The following is a 22,479-nucleotide window of genomic DNA, read 5'->3' as shown; positions in this document are numbered from 1 at the left end:
TTGCCACTTTAAGAGCAGGAACTAATATTCCATCATAACTGTAGCCTCTTTCAGATGTTATAAAATCATGATTTTATAACATCTGAATCATGATTTAATAACATCTGAATCATGATTTAATAACATCTGAATGAGGCTTATAATACTAACAGTTTAGGACAGCTAGAGAATCAGTTCAAACTGTGTGGGAATTTTTATGCTAAAAACAGCTGACACGTATTAACAGGCATAGTATTTCAGGGACAGACATAGACAACATTTTACTTTCAGAATGTTTCACTCTTTATTTCCATCAAGTTGACTCTAACAAGTTGGCTTCCCTATGGAGAGTTAAAATGAGATTTCCAAATAGCTGTAGGCCTTGTACATTTCCACAAGATCACTCTCTAGTGTGGACTTCTGGTGGTGGGAGACCTTCCCTTACACTTCTTGATGGTGAATTCTTGTACCATCCACTGAACTCCATGCCCCATTCTTGCCACGTGTGTGGAGGTTCTTCAAAAGCAGAATGAATCTAGAATAACACAAGAGACATGAACTGCTCCATTAACTTACTTGGCTGCATCCACACATTCACAGCAAGCTTGCTTAAAGAGTTAACCAGAATAGTTGAGCCATGCAGAGCTGATTTTCCAGGAAATATGGGTCAAACACCCTGAGAACCAGGATGGCTATCTACCCAGGTTAAATGCAGGTTAACCACAGTGGTTTGACCAGGATTGTCAGAAATTCTGGGTTCTCACAATCAGCTCTACACAGTTAATTCCTTAACCAGGGTTGCTGTGATTGTGTGCATGCAGCCTATGGTGGGAAGAGGAAAAGGTCTTGCCAAGGAAATCCGAAGCACAAGTGTCAGTATCAAGAATCTCCAGCTGTCTATAGTACTGAAGGCGGGGGGTGGGGCAGAGTGAAGGTGCTTTAGGCACTGGCTAACTAGCCAGAAGGGTGGGAAGCACAGGCATCTTTGGATTTCAATCCAACCTTTAAAAAATTTCCCACATTCAGCCCTGTGTCTACACACTCAAATGTGGGACAACAGACATGAAGGAGATGTATTGAGGTCATTCACACAAAAACTGTGTTCTCCCCAGGTTTCAGAGCTGTGTGCTCCCAATTCTTAGTTCTGTGGAAGCAGGCAGGAGGATAACCTGGCTAGAAGTGATTGTGTAGAAGCAAGATAGGAGGGAGACCTGCTTTCCTCCTACCTTGCTCCCACACAATCACTTTTGCCCAGGTTTTTCTTTTACCTTGCTTCGACAAAATTAAAAATTGGGAGCACACAGTTTTTGCTTGTGTGAATGACCTCATCTTCTTGGAATAGCACTTGTAGGTCTGTGAAGAAGTCATTTAAAGCTTGTCAACATTCTTGGTGCAGTGTTTTGGAACAGGATGCCCTCTTCCCATTTTGCTTCCTTGAGTAGCTCCAGCACCATCAGCAGCTAACCTACTAGATGTCCTGAGCATGCAAGACAACACAAAGAACAGCTGCTTTTAACAGGTCATTTCTTTGCTATAAGAGCACAAAGAGAGAAGGAAAAGGAAGTGCATTAGTACTCTATGTTCTTCAGCTGTTCTCCCATTTTTTTCCAAATCAGAAAGACTCCAGAACTTTTCTTTGACACAGGAGCCTAGGCCTATATAGTACAGAAGCTTGATTTCCGTTTTTAGAGTGCTCCAGGCAGTCAGATGCCTACTTTGCAATTCCCAGGAATCCCCATTTTGAAAATTATACAGAACTGTACATTACCAAAGCTGTTTCAACGTCACCACCATCCAAATATTAATTACACTCATTTTAATATTTGATGCTGTACATAATATCAAACGTGTTTTTTTAGTTTCTATAAGAGAGAAGACAACAAAGGGATAGTCAGCTGGCCTTGGGAGACCAACTAGCTGAGAAGCACTGCTGGTGAGAGGTTGCTCCCAAGTGCTGCTGAGAAAAAGCATGTGGTTGAAACAAAGTGATGCAACGAGAGGGATTCCCTGGGCCAAAAGATGACACTCTATGCACTCCACCAGCAGCACAGGGTTGGTGCTGTGGAAGGACCCTCCCACACAAGGATTTATATTCAAACAAATGTGACTTGGACATCTATCTAAAACTAGCATATGACATACATTATGTACCAAAAAAAATGTTTGTTTTTCAAAGCAAACAATCTGGATATCCACGTTTTTAAATAAATGCTACCAAGCATTGAACGGTATAGCATTTTTAATTTGACTATATAAAGCCATGTGCAAGGTTTGCAAATAGGCTGCTATATTTAAATAGGATTTTAAAATAGCCTAACAATTTGTTTTAATCACATATTATTGGAAGGAAGTTTTGTCTGATACCAAAGTGCAAAAATCTATGTTCATAGGTAAGGCGATTTACTCGAGAAGGTTCTTTATGCAATGCGCTTAATTTTACTAAATACTTCAAAACAGGATGTTGAACAGAATATTGCAATGGTATCCAACAGAAACAGCAGTATACTGTAATCTTCCACAGAAATCACAAAATTTTTACTGATATATTTATTAAAAACCCTAGGGTTATTAAAAATGAATTGTAAAGCCAAGCCACATTTATACATCTTTGTTATATTGATTAAGCCTATTGCTTCACATCTATTAAAATCAAACAAACAGCTGTGAGAAGGCTTTATCATTTGTAGAAACAAAATATCCCTTAAAATATTTACATTTTACAATATAAAGGATAGTAAAACACAATGTCATGTACAAGCTTAGGTATTCAAGTTTTTGAAGCATGAGAAATGGTTGGAAAATTAATACAAATCATAGCATAAAAGCTAAAATTGTAAAAAAAAAAAATCTTACTAAAATAAGTGCATCCTAAAGCAATAAAATTTTGGACCACGCAGCCTTCTAAGTTCTGTTCACACACTGTTTTAGATGCTTGGGAAACACCTGGTGATCAATACTGGTCTTTTTCTTTTTTTTCTTTTTTAATGCCTTCAGCACCATCCAGTTTATGCTATATGGTGTATCCAAATGTGGATCTTGAGGCTGTGCCATTTGAGGGGGGAAAACAACCAACAAACACAGTCAATGCAGTTTTAGAAGAGTTTATGATACAAAACTCTCACCTCAGCAGTTAGTCGAGCATCTTAAAACAGAAGAGAGCACAAACCACCAAAGGCAGCAATTATCTTGACTGAAGCCAAATTTTATAGAGAACCTGTATGCACCTTTTATTGCCTATTAAAGGACAACCCTTAAAATCCTGACTATACAAGTAATGTAAAATTCTGAATTATTCAAATTCTACTCTTACATCAGCAGAATGTAAAAGAAAATGAATAATTGGTACACAGACTGGTACCAAACTAGACTTGTTTCTGCAAAATAACTAACACTGAATATAAAAACAAAACAAAAGAAAGAACTGATGGCACAATTATACCCAGGCATATTTTACAGAGTTTAGGATATATTTAAAATGGATTATTTCCTCTTTCTTTAAAAATTTGAAAGACAGCCTGTGTCTTTTTTTTATTTTTACCTTTTGCTTCTGTCACTGTGGTCCCTGTCTTTGTGATGTCTATCTCTGTTCTTTTCGCTATCTCGTTCTCTATGCCTCTCCCTACTTTTTTCTCTTTCTTTCTCCTTCTCATGAGCACGCTCTTCACTTTTAGGAACATCTTTCTTTTCAGGATTTCTACTTTCTCTTGAGGATTTGCCTTCAGAGTCCTTATCGCTATGTGAAAGCCGTGACCTCTCTTTGTCCCTGTGCCCTTCGTCCCTGCTTTTTCTATCTCTTTCTTTCTCCTGGTTTCTATCTCTGTGTCTGTTCCTTTCGGAATCTGGCTCCCAGTCATGCCTGCCCTTTTTTTGGTGATGGGAATCACTATAAAATCTCTGCCTATGCTGGTCACTTTTCCTCCTACTGAATGCTCTCTCCATGTGCTGACCTTGCCTGCCCCAAGGGTCACTATGACGCCTTTCTGGTCTCCTGTTGTCTCTACTCTGATAAAAATGGTCTGGCCCTGAGAATCTCGACTGTTTGTGAACCAGTGGAGGTGCTGGTGCAACTGGTCCAACAAAGTGTGGGGGCTGACCTGACAGATGAATCACAGGTGGCCACGGCATCAGAGGGTTTTGAGCAAAGCCAAAACCGGGCGGAGGAAGAAGTGGAGGGGGCAGGTGAGGGGGAAACCCAAACACAGGATTATTCTGTGGTGGAAAATTAGGAGCAACAGCCCCTTGAAACTGAAAACCAGGTGGAGTAGCTTTTGTGTGTTGAAAATTGGGCTGCTGAGTTCTAATTGGGGAGAAGTTTCCACCAGCAACAGGACTAGATATTTTAGTACTGAATTCAGAATGGCAGGAATTTTCTGTTTCAAACTGAGATGATGGTGCTGGCGGCAATATTCCTCTTCTAACTGAATGTACTGTCTCGATGCTTTGCATTAGTGCTTCTTCACACAACTGATTTGTATCTTCCAGCTGTGAGGAACACACACTATCTGCTGAAGCCAATATCTTCTGGCATGCTTGACTATCACTCTGATCTAGGTCTTGGTCATTTCCTGAAGGCTGCTTATTTTCTACTTTAATCTGTTCTGTTTCTAAAGTGTCCATTTGTATTTCTTCATTTCTAATACTGTCACCTTCATTTTCTGAAGCGTTGTTCAGTTGGCCTCGTCCAGCTGCTTGCCTTGGATCCCTTTTAAGATTAATGAAGGGTGGAGATTTTGAACTATTAAGAATCACACTATCAACAGAAGCTATACCAGTATTATTGCTCCCAACTCCTTTCCCAGTGCCCAATGAGACAGGACAATCTGTGGTTCTTTTGCTTTCCTGAGATATATTATCTAGGTCTGCCACTTTTAGACTGTCTTCTGTAGTCTCTTTGGTTTCTTTCTTCTGTGATAGAATAGTTAAGTTCGCTAAAAATGCTTCCGTAGAAACATCAGGTGGTTTCCCCTTAAGACTTAGGCCAGTCAGATTTCCTGAAGAACACGAGACATCTGCTAGTGATGTATCAGCTTCTACGATATCAGTTGATTCTCTTGAATCATCTGGTTTGCCTTTTGTTTCTTCGGCTTCAGCACTTACTACAGGAATGTCCATTTTTTCTTCTTTTATGCTTGCTTCTTTATCCAAAAAAGGCAGACGTTCACTAGCAGACTGGTCTACTGATGGTTGAATATGTTCAGGCATCTGCCCTGTGGTATCCAAAAGGCTTTGAAGAATGTCATCCACTGGCAATGGTTTACTTGCTAGCTCAAGAGCAGATGGCTGACTTTCCCATCCAACCAGAACTCCAGGAAGGAACCGCAGGGGCTTTAGTGGTTCATGTTTTATGCTTTCCACAACTGGTTCACTGGCAATTACTTCTTCAGGATTAGACTGTTGGGACTTGAGCCTTTGTTTGTGCAACACAGCTGTGAAGGAGTTAAAAAAATCATTTTCTTCCTCCTTTTCTACTACTTCAGAAGGAAGGACTTCAAGTTTGCTCAGTTTGCTTTTCTTTTCTGGTGGCAAACTCACAGAGCCACTTTCAGGACTTTCTTCAGCATGACTAGTACTTATATTAGCAACAGCACTAATCATTCTTTTTAGCTTCTGGCGAATGATCAATCCCAGTAACAAATTGGGTCGGTGCACTTCAATTCCTGTTTTTTTTTTCCAAAAAAAGACAATATAATAGCACAGTTAATAAGATATTTATAAATTTCAGAAGAAAACTGTTTCAACAAAAGCTACCTATACCTCTGCAATCTCAAAAAACTAAATTTGTCCACAGATATTAATAACTGTACCAGGAAAAGCAATGGTCAAATTTCTCTGTATGTCTTTCAAGTTCTGCTCCTTACATACTCTAAGCAGAATTTCTACACTGGAAAATAATTACTTCTCATTAAATCAAGAGTGTTAATGTTCCTAACTTTAGGAGTCAAAAGAAGCAAAAATGCACAGCTGTTTTATTATTATTATTATTATTAAAAAGAACAAAACTACAGAATGATACCTCTCACTGAGGACGGTTTCCCTCACTGCATTCATGACACATGTGAATGGTCTCATAATATATGTTTTAAACTATCTGGCTGACATAAGAAGAAAATTACTCAAAGTAGTCCCATTGAAATTAAAAGGACAAGTTAGGCTTTGTATGTCAGCCTCAGACTTAAAGGGCACTAAAAATGCACCTCAAAAGTTTAAAATTTGAGCACAAGATCTCCATTAATATCCTCTCTTTGGTCCAAAACAAGGTTTTAGTCACTTTGTGTTACCTACCAGGACCATCAAAAGGCACCAACTGATGTGGAATTTTATCAGAGGCGCCTAAAGGGATAATATATAAGTCCTTAATTTGCTTCATGTTATTAGCAGCTACACCATAGCGTTTTCTGCTGCTGAAGTACGCAAACAGCAAAGTGTATGAAATCTGATCCTCTTCAGTCACAGGAGTAAAACGAACCACACAGATTTCCTATTGAGAAAGAAGAGAAAAAGAGATCACTTACAATTTGTCATCTCTTTTTAAAAGCTGGAATTCAATACAGGGGTTAGGGGCAGACAGAAGATCCAGCAACCATTATATTTATTTTCTGAAATATTAAATGGTATTTACTCTTGAGTGTTGCCAGCGGCCTGAAAATAGAGCATTGATAATGATGTACTGACACTGAAACGTGCTTGCTTGAGTTGGAAAATATTTTATTTGTTTTATTTATGCATTAGAGGTGTCTAAAATTTTCATCTGGAGTATGGAAGTATGTGTATATCATCGGCATTATATCATCTTACTTTCTGTAACACATGGGAAGCGGGGGCACCTTAAAAGGAACATTGGTAGACTTACCGTGAAGGATACTTTCTCCTCAGTGTAGGAGAGTATCCTTTAAGATTGTGCTATCCAGCAGCTTCCACAGACAGGACTCAATCAAAGAAGTCCCATAATGCCCCAGGAGTAGGGACCTCCCAGTTTCAGGACTGTGGGACAGATGGCAGAAGGAGCTCCCAGAGAATACGGAAAAAACAGTAACTTTTAGTAGACAAAACAACAACACGCAGTTAGGAGGCGAGAACCTACGTTATAATCACAATGTAACTATATACAGTATACAGAAGGAAGAAACAGATGTTCCCCTACTTGGTCAATTGAGATCTGAACACAACAGGAACAAACCTCACCCATAAAGCACAGGTGGATACCCTCGTACACTGAGGAGAAAATACCCTTCATGGTAAGTCTCCCTTAGTGTAGAAGGGAATCCTTTAGAATGGGATGTACCAGAGTGGTAAGATGTTAAGGGTGGGGGAATTTATGTCTGCAGCACCTTGTTGTAAAACAGTATGGCCAAATGCTGCTTGTGCTGGCTGGCACACATGATGCTTGTAGTGCTCGATGGAAGGAGTGACAGAGGACCACGCTGCTGCTCTACATATTTCAGACAGAGAGGTGTTAGCTGCAAAAGCTGCAGAGGTAGAAGCGCTTCTGGTTGAACAGGCTGTAATCCTTTCCAGAGGACGAAAAGAGAGCAATTCAAAAGTCAAGGTAATGCTGGCTCTAATCCAATGGAAAAGCATGGCTGCGGAGGCTTTTGTGCCAATAGTTGCAGGAAGGAAAGAGTAAAAGGGGGTCTGATTGACGATCTTCCTCGGTGTGCTAGATATAGATATTTAAAGCTCTTCTATCATCCAGTTTGTGCCAGATTTGTTCTTGAGGGTGCTTTGGACAAGGACAGAAAGAAGGCAGGATAATGTCCTGGTTGCTATAGAATGCGGTATTAATTTTAGGGCAGAAAGTAGGATCAGTCTTAAGCACTACAGAGTCCAGTTGAAATAAACACTGATGCTTTTGGATTGATAGCACACCTAACTCAGACATTCTTCTAGCTGATGTTATAGCTACTAAGAAGAGAACCCTGTAGGAGAACATCTTAAGAGGAACTGATTTGAGAGGTTCAAAAGGCTGTTTGGTAAGCGCATTTAACACCTTATTTAGTTTCCAAGAGGGGAATCTATGAACTGTGTGTGGAGAGGTGTTTGCAGCCCCAAGTAGAAAACTGTTTAAGTGCAAATGTGACGCTAACAAGAACCTGGATGACAAAGGACAGAAGCAAGAACTGAAATGCATCTTCTAAGAGTACTAGGTTTTAATCCTTTGTCCAGACTAGCCTGCAAGAATTCCAAGATTTGAGGAATGTTAGCTCATAAAGGATTGATACGAAGGTTTTGCACCAGCGAAAAAACACCATCCAGGTGGTCTGGTAGATTTTTGTTGTGGAAGGCCATCTGGAGGCTAGAATCGCGTCTTGAATGGCTGAAGAGTAGCCTTTTGCTGCTAGGATGTGCTGCTCAGTTTCCACATGTGAAGCTGAAGCCACAAAGGGTCTGGATGCCGGGGAGGTCTTTGTGTGAGAAGGTCTGGGCAATTTGGAAGAGGCCATGGGGGATCTACTGTGAGATCTACTAGGTCCAAAAACCACGCTCTTCAGGGCCAAAATGGGGTTATCAGAATGAGATCCGCCTCCTCCTGATGAAACTTTTGAATGGCCCTCGGTATCAGAGTGAAGGGAGGGAATGTGTACAGAAGACCTTGAGGCCATGGAGATGTTAGCACATCTGTTTGTTCCACTAGATGACACAGGAAAGTGGAGTAAAACCTGAGCATCTGGAAGTTGTTCAGTGTGGTGAATAGGTCCAGAATTGGAAGCCCGAAGAGGCAAACCATTTCCTTGAAGACCCTGTTGTGAAGTTTCCATTCTCCCTGGTCGAGGTTGTGGTGACTCAGCCAATCCACTATGACATTGTGTACTCCGCTCTGATGTTCTGCCTTGATGGAAAATAGGTGTGATTCTGCCCACACTAGGATAAGGTCAATTTCCTTCAGAGCTTGGGACTGTTTCCCAGGTTGATGTGTGCCTTGGTGGCAGTGTTGTCTGTGCATCTCAGTACATGCTGTTCGTCAATAAGAGGGTGGACGTGTAGTAGAGCCAGCCAAACTGCACACAGTCCTAACCAGTTTATGCTGTGGGCGACCTCTGCAGGAGTCCACAGACTTTGCACCATAGTTCTTGCACCACTGAGGACCTACAATGGGCTCGCCAACCTGTTGCTTGCATCGGTGACGATTAAAATTTGGTGTGGTGCCTTGAGAGGCCCTGAGAGAGCTGAAGACATCCACCACCCGAGAGAATGTTGTAGGGAGGAGGGAACCGGGATCTGCATATGAGACCTTGCCATGATCTGATCCTGATATGGTAAGAGACCCTATCTGACCACTGTAGAGGTCTGGAATGCCAACATGCCCATGTGCCAGAATCCAGGCAGGAGATCACTGACCCCAGCAACTGAGCCAGGGCCCTCAGATCCACCGTGGGACGAGAGAGAACCCATTGTACCTGAGCCCAGATTCAGGACCTGTGATCCAGACAGGGGCTGCCGGGAGGACTCTATGTTGATTCCCAGGTGAATTAGGCTCTGGGATAGTGTGATGGAGCTTTTGGGCAGATTCACCAGGAACCCATGGTCATCCAGGATCTGAATGGTGTTTCTGTGCCCTGTGAAGAGTGAGACCTGATTAAGAGATCATCTAAGAACGGGTGTACATATAGGCTGAGCATGCGCATGTGCGTCACCAGAGCCACCATGACCACTGTAGAAACCCTGGGGGTTGAGGATAGGCCAAACAGCAGGGCCCAATACTGGTAGTGCTCCTGTGCATAGGCAAATCGAAGACAATGTCGATGGGCTGGCAGAATCAGTATGTGGAGATATGCCTCCTTGAGTTCTAGAGATGTCAGATAGTCTCTCGGTTGTATTGCCTCCATGATGATGTGTACTGCTTCCATCCTAAACTTGTGTTTGTGAATGAACATGTTCAGGTGCTTTAGGTCAAGCATCACCCTCCAAGACCCGTCCTTTTTGGGAACCAAAAACAGAATAGACGCCCTGACATCTTTCTATCGAGAACACTTGTTCTAGTGCTCTGATTTGAATCAGATGCTGAATGGTTAGATTCATATGGAGATGTTTGATAGGGTTCTTGGAGAGTAGTGTTGGGTGAAAATGGTCTGGAGAGAAAAACAGAAAATTTAGGAAACACCCCTCCCTGAAGGTAGAAAGAAAATCTTGAAGTCTTCCTCCCACTGGTGGAAGTGGGTAGTCATTGTTGGGTCTGCTTCTTGTTGGGTCTGCTGAAATGGGAACTGTTGTATGGTCAGTTGTCCTGGTTGGAGGATTTGAACTAATGCCTGTTCCTGGTCGGGTTCCATGAAGCTTGCCAGGATGCCATATCAGGTCTGTTGTCTCTGGGACATGTAGGGAAATTCCTGTTCAAATGAAAAAAGTTATTAGAGCAGTAAGGATTTCTATTGTCATTTTTAGTGGAGGGCATGACTTTCTTTTTGTCCTTGGTCTCTATGAGTGTCTTGGTCAAGACACTCCCCCAAAAGCTTAGCACCCTTTAATGCAGAGGATGCTGGATTAAGCTTGGATCTCAAATCTACGTTCCGATTTTTTAAGCATAAACTTCTGCACACCACAACATCTGGAGCTAGGGCCCAAGCTGAAAACTGTAGGGAGTCCAAGCTAGCATAAGCCATGAAAGCTGCTGCCTTGGTCAATTTATTAATGCCTTGTCTTATCTTGGTTTGTCCTTGAGGCAATCCCTTTAATATCTCCTTGGCTCACAGTACTGAGGCTCTGTCAAAAACTGGAGTTGGCCACAGAAGCCTTAATGGCCAGAGCAGAAGCCTCATGTGATTTACATAGAAATAAATCATTCTTTTTATCCTCAGGTGACTTGAGGTATTCCTCACTATCTTTTCCTAGTATTGCATCTGAAACCAGGGAGGCCACTGGGGCATCAACAGGAGGAATGGCCAGTTTATTCATAATATCAGAAGGCAGATTGTAAAAATGCTTAGACAGAGACCCCAGACTCTTGGAAGATGTTGGGGCATCCCATTCCTTCTGTAAAATCTCTTGGAAAAAGTTCAGGAAAGGGGATGACTCGCTTCGTTTGAGAGCTGGAAGGAAAACCCTCTTGGGCCATGGACCCAGGGGTAGTAGAGGAATTGGCATTAATTGACTCAAGGTTTTCCTGTGAGGGTCTATGTGTTTTTGACCATAGAATTCCAAAGTCCTCATGCTTAAACAATTTTGGGGAGGATTCAGATGTGCCTTGTCCCTCATCTGCTGACCATTCCCCTTCAGATTTTTCAGGGTGTTGAGCAGGGCGACCATTATTATCTTCAGGCAAGAGATGCTCAGAAGGGGAAGCATGCGGTGCTGGGATCTCTAGGGAGTGACTAGAATAGACCAAATCAGCCCTAGGTGGGTGAGGATCGAATGTGATGCTAACTTGTGGAATTGTGAAGCTAACTTGTGGAGCATGTGGAATTGCAGAATCGAGGCCATCTGAATCAGAATCAAATAGAAATACATTTGAAATTAGTTGCTTGATGACCTAAGAATCTGCTATGAGTGTGCACCCTGGCAATATCCCTGAGGTCAGGAGATCCCTGGCAGGAGCCTTCACCTGTGTCTATGTGGACTCATCTTTTATCTGTGCCACCTAGTGGGAACCCTAGGTTAAAATGGCCTTGTTCAGAGAAGGGGCTATCCCAACGTGCTGTGGAGGACAAAATGGATGACTGGGAGTTTTCCCACCAAACAAGAGAGTGCTTCCTAGGAGGTAGTTTGGGCTTAAAGTCAGCAATGGGACCCGCTGGTTGTGCAGCTGAAAAAATTTGACCCTTGCAGTGGGACTGGGGAGCCTATTAAGTTTCTCCTTGAAAGTTTCACCGCCATGACATCCCTGATCCACGCGGAGAGGTCCGGGGGTAACCGTTCTCCATGTACAGAAGGCAGGACTGGTGAACAGTTCTGAGGAAGGGGGGACCATCACGCAGGAGACTGTAAGGGATGGGCATCATTACTCATGATCTTGTAGTCGGGTGGGAGTATATCCTGGTCATTATCTCCTATGGATTCCTTTTGCATCGGAAGGTCCTCCTCATTGGATTGGCCCATTTCCTCTCCCAGAAAATCATCTCTGACTTCTCCATCCAGCCCTGGCTCTGAGTCACTCTCGGGTGCAGGGGAGCATTGGGGAGTAAGAGCACATGGGCTAGTGACATCTCCCTCAGGGGTGCGAGCACTCAGGGCCTGTGGTTGGGCCAGCTGAGCAGTCCCGGTCACATTTGCTCCTTGTCCCTGCTGTGGGCTACTTTTGCCAAGAGGGCTGGGTCTGTTCTCCAATGGGCTAGACCTGCATGCGGAGCTCAGGCTACAATCGAGGGCAAAGTCCTGGCCCACAGGCCTGCTAGGGATGTGCCTTCATTTTCTGGGGCGCTCTGCTGTTGCAGTGGGGCAAGAGGGCTTGCTAGTGTCTTCCCTGCCTCTTTTCCTATCCCTGGATGGGATCGCTGGATCCTTGGACAATGAGGCATTCTGACTGGAGTAAGACTGCTCCACTGGGTGGTCAAGGAGTAAGAAGGAGAAACAGCGGAGGGCCCAAGGAGGAGGAGGATAGAGAGCAGACACTAAGATCGATTTATTTGGGGTGTGGGAGACAGGCAAAAGAAAATAGACTGATAATGAAGGTAACAGAGCAGATCTTCAAAAACCCTGTCATCAGGAGCAAGACATGATTGGAAATGGGAGGTGCCTACTCCCAGGGCATCCTAGGATTAACATTCAGTCCTGTTTGTGGAAGCAGATGGATAGCACAACCTGTTCTAAACAATAGCCTCCTACTCTGAGGGAGAAAACCTGAGGGAATCTCAGCATGCACACTTGGAAGTGTACATAATGAGTCCAAATCAGCCTTCAAACATCCGAAGATCAACTCTATGCTGCTGAAAGAGTTGTCTCCCAATTTAGGAAAATTTTACAATGCAAAGACTCCCACTACTTGAAAGTGTTTGGAGAAGAATAGTCTTGTTTATCCCAAACTGCTGCCCAGCAGGATGTTGCTCTCCATAGCTTTTGACACTTCTGGTGAAGGGTTTCTCACCAGAAAGTGTGTGAAGTACTCTCAAGCAGCTGCTGTAGGAGGATGTCTGCTCAACCATTCATCCCAGCTATCTAGGGCCAGATTTGGCAGCCTAGAAAGAGAACTGTAGCCTTCCTTTTGAAAGGCAGACCTGCACTAAGTACACTATAGTATTATTATTATTATTATTATTATTATTATTATTATTATTATTATTAACAACATTTATATCCTGCTCTTCCTCGAAAGAGCCCAGAGCAGTGTACTACATAGTTAAGATTCCTCCTCACAACAACCCTGTGAAGTAGGTTGGGCTGAGAGAGAAGTGATTGGCCCAGAGTCACCCAGCTAGTACCATGGCTGAATGGGGATTTGAACTTGGGTCTCCCCGGTCCTAGTCCAGCACTCTAACCACTACACCACGCTGGCTCCAGTGCTTCTTACAACCTTCACAGATAGCTCTAAAGAAATCAGATTTTCTATAGGCAAACATCAAAAACTGTATTGAATAAGGCCAAAACTGTGTATGCAGAACACATTACATTTGTAAGTCAAGGTAAGGTTCTGTCTAGCACCATTCACACTCCCTGCCTGTTTTGTGGAAGTATGTCCAAAGTCTTGAAAGATGTATCAGCAAAAAGTTCTAGTATCTATTGTTTTGGCATAGCCACCTGCCCATGTACCATAATCTCAGGTGGTCCTGCTACTACTTTTACTCCTTTCCATAAGCATGCAATTGTAATGTTCTAGTTTCTAGTACCGCTACAGTTCTCTTGCCCAGTACCATCACTGCTGATTCTTAAGACGCATGTTGCACGTCTTTCCCCTTATTTAAAACAGAATAGCATGCAATGTGCAATCATGCAAGAGGTGTTTGAGATACAGGGAAGACCCCCTTCCCATCAATTTTCACAGATTATAACTCAATATTGGAAAGAATAAATGTATCGTAAATTAAAAAGTACACCATTATTGGGTTATCCTGACATTATCAAATGGCCTCATTCTTGTCTTAAATGTATCGTAAATTAAAAAGTACACCATTATTGGGTTATCCTGACATTATCAAATGGCCTCATTCTTGTCTTTTGTTCAATATGGCCCTCAGTTAGAACACACTGGAATGGTAAAGTGAATACCATTTTCCCTCCACTCTTCTGCAGTTGAGACATCCTTGATATGACTGTCTTATTCCTCCTCCCATCCAACATCATGTTTTGGCTCATGATTGGACTTTCTTTTGGTTTTCAGTTGTCTTTTTGTACTACCTTTGTGAACAAGGAACCATTTTCTTATCCTTTTTAGAATATAAGCTGTTTTGTGTACCGTTTTTGTTGAAAAAATATTCTTAAATAAATATTCTTAATAATAACAGCAATATAGCAATAAGTACTATAACAGAGTAAGTATCTTTTTCATTTTCAGCTATATGTCTGACATTTCATATAGAATTTGTTGCATTAGTAAAGTTGTTTAGCCACCATATGGTCACTCAACCATACAGTCAGAATTTGCTCTAATTCAGCTCCATACATAGATGGCTGTAATTTAGCTGCAAATTATTTCATGCAGTGGAAAGATGAATTTCCTGGTCAAGTAATGTTCCTTTTTCTAAAAGAACCTGCTTTTTACATTGCAACAAAAAGTTTGCACAAATTTCATTTCTAAGGCTTTTTCTGGGATTTACTCCTAGACTTCCATATATGGGGGGAGATGAAGGGTTCTGAAGATGTGGCATCACTGAAGATCCACCATTTGTTGCTGAACAGAGAACACGATTGTTGTGCTTTGTCGTGTCGGCTGGAGTGTGCATCATGTCTGACATGTGAAAGGACTAGCTGCTTCTGTGCTCTGAGCTACATCCAGCACAAACTGCAGCAGATAATTTATGTCAAAATAGCCATCTCAGCAGCATTATTAAAATTGTGCCCTTGTTGAAATCAAGGCATATATAAGCAACAACAAAGCAAACATCTATTAACAGAAAATATTTCCAAAACAATAATAGATTCATCTTTACCTTCGTCCCAGAAGCTTTTATTTTTTCAACATATTCCCAAACAGTTTGAGGTGATATCCTGCCACCTACTTGGATACTATCTGGCAAATCCTGTAGGGATGGAGAAAAATATGTGGGTATGTCTATTTTGCATACATTTGCTCTCAGAAATGCTTAGTACACACACTGAAACATTTTTTTAAAGTTAGACATTGGTATTGCTATGAACTGTTCTCTCTTTTACAGTTATATCCCAATAGTAGATTTGTCTCATGATCATTAAAAAAGACATTTTACTATTAAATGCAAGTGAAGCGGGGGGAAACCCCACTGATTGGATAAATGGGGATTTTTAAACACAATAAAAATGACTGAGATGAGCAAAGAAAGAGCCCCTGGTGGCGCAGTGGTAAAAACTGCCGCCCTGTAACCAGAAGGTTACAAGTTTGATCCTGACCAGGGGCTCAAGGTTGACTCAGCCTTCCATCCTTCCGAGGTCGGTAAAATGAGTACCCAGAATGTTGGGGGCAATATGCTAAATCATTGTAAACCGCTTAGAGAGCTCCGGCTATAAAGCGGTATATAAATGTAAGTGCTATTGCTATTGCTATTGCTAAAGAGCCAGCAAAAAAAAGTGTAGAAACTGTTGAATTTAGTTCAGGGTTTAAATTCCTGCTCACCCACAGACTCTTCAAGCTCTGAAAAGAAGTTTAAAATGACAATAGGTCTCTAAAATGGAAATAAAAGTGCTCTACCTCACCAGGATGCTGTGGGAATAAAGCAGATGAGGAAATATCATACCTCATTCAAACACTAAAGGATAGGGTGGGCTATAAATCTAAGTAAATAATCACACAAGTAAGTAAATATTCCAAACTTTGTATGCTGGCCTGTGACCGTAATAAAAGATTAATTGATCAAAATTATGCATTACATGTGCTAAAGCTACAGAGATACATACAGAATGCTAACTTATTTTCATTTGGATTACGTTGTTGCCATTTCTGCCTCAGCCAGGTCAGCATAGGGTAGTGGTTAGAATGTTGGACTAGGACTGGGAAGACCCGAGTTTGAATCCCCATTCAACCATGAAACTCACTGTGTGACTCTGGACCAGTCATGTATCCCTCAGCCTAACCTACCTCACAGGGCTGTTGTGAGGATAAAAACAAGCATTTACACTGCTCTGAGCTCCTTGGAGGAAGAACGAAATATAAAAGTAAAAATAAAATAAACAGAATAAAATAAAATCTAAAAGGTCATCCAATTTGTCTAACACAGTGTTCACCATTGTAAGGCCCAGGGACCAGTGGTGGCCCCCCCATCAACACTAAGTGCAGCTGCCAGGCTGATAGCTGACTGGGCTCGTGTGAAAGCGGGACATTCTACACAGTTCTGAAGCCTGGTACCATGTAGAGGCAACCATTCTCACTGTGTAGTGTTGCGTTTTGCCCAGTGCCAGTGGGGCTCCTTTAGTGGGGGCCATCTTGAGCCCCTGCACCATCTTGAAAGATGAGCACAGAGTGCTGGGAACTGCAGCCCTTCTCAGCACCTTCCTCCTAAAGAGGCTCCATCTCTCTTAAAGGGCACTCCCAGGACTGAGAAAAATGCAGTACTGTGCAGAGGTCAGTACAGTGGGAAATGGCTCTCCCATTGAAGGCTTTTTAAAAAAAACAACAAACCAAAATGGTCCCTGAATGAAAAATAGTGATGATCACTGGTCTAGCATGACAAACATGACACTGTTTAACTAATTACAACCCATCAACAGAGAACTACCATTAATTTGTAAAAAAAAACAAAAAAAACCCAGCACTGACATTCAGGTAAGACAGGTAGCCATGCACAGTTTCATCTTGTTGAGACACTTTCTACTTGTCAGGAAATGTATAAGGGAAGCTTATTTCTTTGTCTCCAGCTCCATATCTGGAACACTGATAAACTACAAAGGATACAGATCCTTCCCCACACAGTCAGAATACCATATGCAGAGGGATTCCAATAAGGTTCAATGGAGTTCACGGTACCCGATTGACTGGAGGGGGAGGGCTGGAGGGGGATGTTTCTGAGCATGACCAACATGGGAAGAGGCAGGACTTAGCTGAGCCCTATAGGGATCCTTCCACATGTGGGCACTGCACTCATGTCGGGTGTAACATAAAGCCTCTCTGTAGGCCTTTACTGTTTTGGTTTCAGGCCTAGCCGAGTTTCAGTACAAGAGTGAAGGGGTTCCAGCACCCTCAGCCTTCAACTCCCACTGTTCCTTGCCTTCCTTCAGGCTTTGTTTGCCTCCCAGGCTTACTCCCGAGTCTGGGTGCTGCAGCCTCAGCAATGGCTCTGTTATATACCACACACTGGCTTCCTGGCCCCACCCCTTCCTCTCTACTTTTCCCTATATGAACTTCCTCTCTTTCAGTTGCCCTTCCTTTATCCTCTTATTTCCTTCTTTCACATGTAGCAGCCTTTGTTTACCCAGCAAACCCTTTCTCAACCCATCTCAGCAACTGCTTTCTCCTGACCATGCCCAGGTAAGTCCTTTGGGAAGCTGCTGCTTGGTTACATGTTGCCCCAAGGGCGTGACACGAGGAAGGATCAGATCCAAAGTTTTAAGCTTTATCATCTAATGTTCAGGGATATTACTGCAGCAAGATTGGATGTGTAGGCTGAAGGCATCTGTTAAATTATATAAAACCTTCCTAGGAAAGCCAACGAGCACCCTGCAAGCAGCTAACAACTCATCTTAATGGTTTTACATATGCTACATAAATCATCATCACCATCTGGGTTGCCACAGAACGTGTCACAGGCGGTCTTGTCTGAGATGCCTGATATGACATGCTAGGAATGCTGGTCTGAGCAGCCGTGGAGACAAATGTAGTAGAACAATCCCAGAAAGATCCTGCAGGCAACGAGACCAGTGGCATAGAGGATGGAAGTGTCGTTAAGGGCTTCCAAGGCCTGACTGTTTCCAAAGGCGCAGCCTGTGAGCAGGTGGTTATCGCCGGCCCAGAATATGTAATATGCACAGGTGTTGCATGGGCAAAGCCGCAGGTGTGCCACGGTAGTGGACTTTGTAACTGGGCAGTTGAGAGTGTCAATATAGGATGTAGCAGTGCAGCAGAGGTGAACTGAGACTCTTCTTCCAATGGGACGAAACTCTTAAATGTCAATGTCGACGGGCTACTTGCTGATGAATCAAGCATCGATAGAAGCCTGTGCGTTGTGGTAGGGTTGAGGCACACATCGGTATCGGCATCCTCGATATCGAGCGTAAGGAGGGGTGACCAGTAATGAGGAGTGACCTGCCTCGACTCTGAAAGCACTGGTGTGTGTAGGGTCGAAGGAACGGCAGGACAAACTGCAGTCGGAGTTGATGGAGGGGATGAAGGGATCAGTGTTGGAGCTGGAAAAAGCGAACATGCCCTCAGCATCAAAAAGGTCAGTATAAATGTCGACTTCGGTGTCAACGGGCGGGTTGACACCAGTCTCGCAGCACTTTGATCCACTTTGATCGGTTGGTCCAAAGTCGAGGGAGCAGTTGGTATCGATGAAGGATGCTGAACTGCAGACAGAGATGGGGTATGATCCCTTGTCAAGTTGATCAGCGTCTGTTGTTTCTCTGGGGGCAAAGCTCAAGCAGCCGCTGGATGCTTTGACCTTTTAGATTGTTCTTCGATGTCAAGGTTGCTGTTGGTAGAAGAGGAGATATGTCTTGAAGGCTTCGATATCAAAGTCAAAGACTTCATGGCTGTAGTCGATGCCGTAGACTTTGATCGGTGTTGGGTCGAAGTCAAGGCATGCGTGGCAATCGATGTCAAAGTATGACTTGATGTCGAGACATGCTTTGGAGTTGGCAGAGGCTTTGATGCTGAAGCCATCTACTTCAATAGTGGTGGTGCCAATGCAGATTTTGGAGGAGTTTTCAACGTCGACGTCGGACAAGGTGTGCCTGGTGTCGAGGGACTTAGCACCTCATCACAGATCACCACTCTTGAGGCGAAGTGCCCGATTCTTCCGTGTCTGCTTCGAGAACGATAGGCATATTTTACACGAGGACACATTATGTTCCTCACCCAAACAAATCTGGCACAGGTCATGAAGATCCTTAGAGGGGAGTTTGGCATTAACAGCCCTCACACCTCTTAAACGACTTTTTCTCTTCAGCCATTTTGGTGCGCAAGAAGGATAGTTGAGTCCATTCCGTGGGTCAAAGCCAGTCCGAGTCAGAAATACAGAATTTTTCATCAGCCAGAAATGGGTCCATACACTGGAATCAGTCTGGTTTGTTTGTTTTTAGAATGAAGAACTCAAGAGGAAATTTCTGATGGGGAGATGGCATACTGAGGTCCAAATGCAAAGGCAGTTGGAAAAGAACTGAGGGACGTTGCATTCAACCCGCCTTCAAATAGCACGCTCTGGTGTGGGGGTGGGGCTTGGACTCCTCGACAAGCTGAGGCATGGCTACTGTGTGGTTCCTGCGCAGGCACAGAACCCATTCTTATGCCTGTCGACAGATCTCAATCCAGAGTCATAGCTTTTATTCTATGCACCAATGACAACTCCAGGAGATGCTAGAGAAGAACTTATTTCCCCTCTGTTACTCAAATTTCCTGGAAGGTGTGAGCTCTTTTATACATATTACTATCTCGCGGATTCAAGCCCCAGGATTACAACAATTGTAGCTAAATTTTTCTACATTGCCATGAGGTTAAGGTCCCTATTAAGTGCTTAATTGCGAGAGCTGTTTATTGTTTTTAAGTAATTTATTATGAGTGATTGTATTCTGTTTTATTGTGTTTTAGCATTGTTTATTGATCATTGCATTGGGCATATCTGTTACTCCTATTTCTGCTGGCCAATGGCTGTAATAAAATTGATGATTACAACTCCAGGATTTGTTCCCACATTAAATCTTCACTCACTATCCTGAGCAACTTATTCTTTCCCTTATTTGCTCACATGAGCACTTTGCACTGGAAATGTGGAATTTAAGCTCAATTTCAAAACCCTTTATTTCAAAGGAATGACAATATAAGATTTTTATTTAATACACAATATCATTGCCACCACAACCACCCCACCCACCAAAAGTGAAATAAGATGATCATCTTATTTAATATATTACCTCTGTTAAGCTTTCAAAAGAACCAGAGATGGGATAAGCCTTGATAACAAACTTTGCAACAGATGGCATGTTGATAAAGCCTTTCCAAATGAAGTTCAGACGGGCTAGAAATAGCGTTTCACTTTCAATAGTGCCAGGCGTTTCTGATCTGAAGAATAAGAGGAGGAAAAATAATAACAAACTGCTTACCCTATGAAACAAGGGTGGGGGAAATCAAAAAGCTTTCTGATACAATAGACAAACTAAATGAAGTTATATGTGCAGGATCCTGAGCAGTATCACAGTGTTTGCTTGATTTTTGTGACAAATGTGAACATGATTTCATTGGAAGACGTAAACAAAAAGGATGATAATGAAGAAGAGGCAAAAAGAACTAAGTATTTAAAAAATTGGATGGTATTTAAAGGGAGTGTGTGTGGCATGAAGGAGTCAGATCTCCAATGCCTTTTTAAAGCATGTAGAAGAGAATGCTTTTATTATGCCCTGCCATGGAACTCGGTGATATACATCGGGTCCCCAGACTGTCTTTCATTCAGGCATCGACTAGCCCCAAACCAGCCTGGTAGAGCAAGGCTTTTATATCCAGAAATGCGGGTTTTCCAGAAAATTCTGAATTGGCATATTTGCATTAAAAATTGTATTTCCCCCCACAAAAAAATTGTACAAATTTTCCAGATGCCAGAAATAGGCATGTTATTTGGATTAAATTTGGCTATTCTTCATATTAACTATGTGCTACCTCAAGTTTCAGAGGAAGTATATGTCTCAAAATTCCTGCAATGGCAAGGGAAAGATATTGCCTTTCCCCCCACTTCTGGGCGTCACAGAGGTATCTGGTTAGCCATCATGGGAAACAGGAGGCTGGATTAGATAGGCCTTGGCAGAATCCAGCAGGGCTTTTCTTATGTATCTAAACACCATGCCCTGGGTGCTGCAGAGAAACGGATAATTTCTCACCCAAATTCTTCTCTAGATTATGCTTTTTACATACACTACTAAAAATTACAGCATTATATGAGCATAAACTATTCACTTCCCAACAAACCAACTGGATCATTTCCTGTTTAACAGGAAGGCTGAGTTATTTGCCACTTTAAGTTGAGGTATGTTTTAGCAAATGTAGTTTAAAAATCTTCTATCTTCTATACATATATTTCTCCTGGGTGTGCCAGGGAAAATGCGTCCCGGCAGCCCAGCTGATTGGCTGGGCTGTGGAGGCGCCTGATTGGCTGGTGCACCCAGGAGAAAGGACAATTGGCAGGCCCGGCCTGGCTGCGACGGGTGGTGCGAGGGGCAGGGAGACGAGGTGAGGAGGGGGACCGGCCGACGGGCGAGGAGGCGGCAGCGGTGGCGGGCCCCGATTCTGCAGGTGGGGGGAGAGGTGACCAGCTGCAAAGACTGGCACTCGGCCCACTGGCGGCAGCGGCCGCAGCGCTGGCACTTGGCCCACTGGTGGCGGCGGCTGCACTTGGCCGCACACGGTCCGCTGGCGGCGGCGGCCGCACTCGGCCCCGCCGGAGACTGGGGCGGGGGGGAGAGGTAGCCGGCCCCAAAGAGCGCACAGATGCTCTGTGCGGGGTCGGCTTGTTACATATAATTCTCCTAAATGTACCTGTCGCTAATCCCATGTGTGGCAGCTCTCGTGAGAGTTTGCGAGCAGCTGCCTGGGGGATGGGGGAGAAAATGGTGGTGGCAGCCAGTCGGCTGGAAGGAAGGCACCAGCAAGCACCAGGCCAACCAGCCAGCGGGCAGTGAAGGGAAGGGCCGGCCATGCTGGTTGGCGGGAGAAAGCGCTGGCGGCGCACAGGGAGAGAGGGAAAGCACCGCCCACGCCAGCCAGCAAGGCAATGCACCACTGGAGGGAAAGCGGCCTGGGAGGAGAACGGACTGGGGCTGAAGTGGGAGGATGAACTAGGGGCGCAGGTGCTCTGCACCAGATCAGCTAGTTGTTATATAATTATTTTATATTTTAGTCAGAATGTTTTATAACCTGTGCTTGCTTATTTATTTATTTATTTATTATTGTTAAATGTATATACCGCCTTTCATTAAAACAATCCCAAGGCGGTAATATACATGTGCTTTTTAAAGTATACGAGTCGGGAATGAAAGAACTTCATTTCACATGACCAAAGACTTCAACATGACCCAGTGCAATCTTTGACCTTTTTACTCCTGGGGAATGACAGACTCCCATTCCACATCACAAATTACTTCTGAAACTCTCTTCAGTTTCAAAACTTGTTTTCCATGCAGAATAGTGAACTACTGATCAAGAAACAGAAGGTCATAGTAATTTTCATTACAATTATCTATTATTTATACTGTGCCTCAGTACATATTATGTCTTAGACAGGTCTCTTCCCCAAATAATAATGGACA

At 43.2% G+C, this 22,479-nt stretch overlaps 1 protein-coding gene across 9 annotated transcripts in view; it reads right to left on the bottom strand.

Annotated features, from left to right (window-relative positions):
* Positions 1–258: 258 nt before the first annotated feature.
* PHF3 (PHD finger protein 3) overlaps positions 259–22,479 on the bottom strand; it is a 90,637-nt gene continuing 68,416 nt past the window's right edge. For 8 of the 9 annotated variants that reach the window (XM_053286538.1, XM_053286537.1, XM_053286541.1 and 5 more), the window contains 5 exons: positions 20,098–20,245; positions 14,994–15,083; positions 6,262–6,457; positions 3,518–5,636; positions 259–514 (listed from right to left, as the gene is read on the bottom strand). In XM_053286538.1, coding sequence (XP_053142513.1) covers positions 421–514; positions 3,518–5,636; positions 6,262–6,457; positions 14,994–15,083; positions 20,098–20,245 — 2,647 coding nt within the window. In that variant the 3' untranslated portion in view covers positions 259–420. Of the gene's footprint in view, positions 515–2,392; positions 3,022–3,517; positions 5,637–6,261; positions 6,458–14,993; positions 15,084–20,097; positions 20,246–22,479 lie in introns of those variants that run through there. The other variant, XM_053286540.1, reaches the window with a different exon arrangement.

The sequence above is a fragment of the Hemicordylus capensis genome, chromosome 1 (genome assembly GCF_027244095.1).
Source record: "Hemicordylus capensis ecotype Gifberg chromosome 1, rHemCap1.1.pri, whole genome shotgun sequence".
Classification (NCBI taxonomy): domain Eukaryota; kingdom Metazoa; phylum Chordata; class Lepidosauria; order Squamata; family Cordylidae; genus Hemicordylus; species Hemicordylus capensis.
The sequence above is the reverse complement of the archived record's forward strand: the minus strand, read 5'-3'. Positions and strand labels throughout refer to the sequence as shown.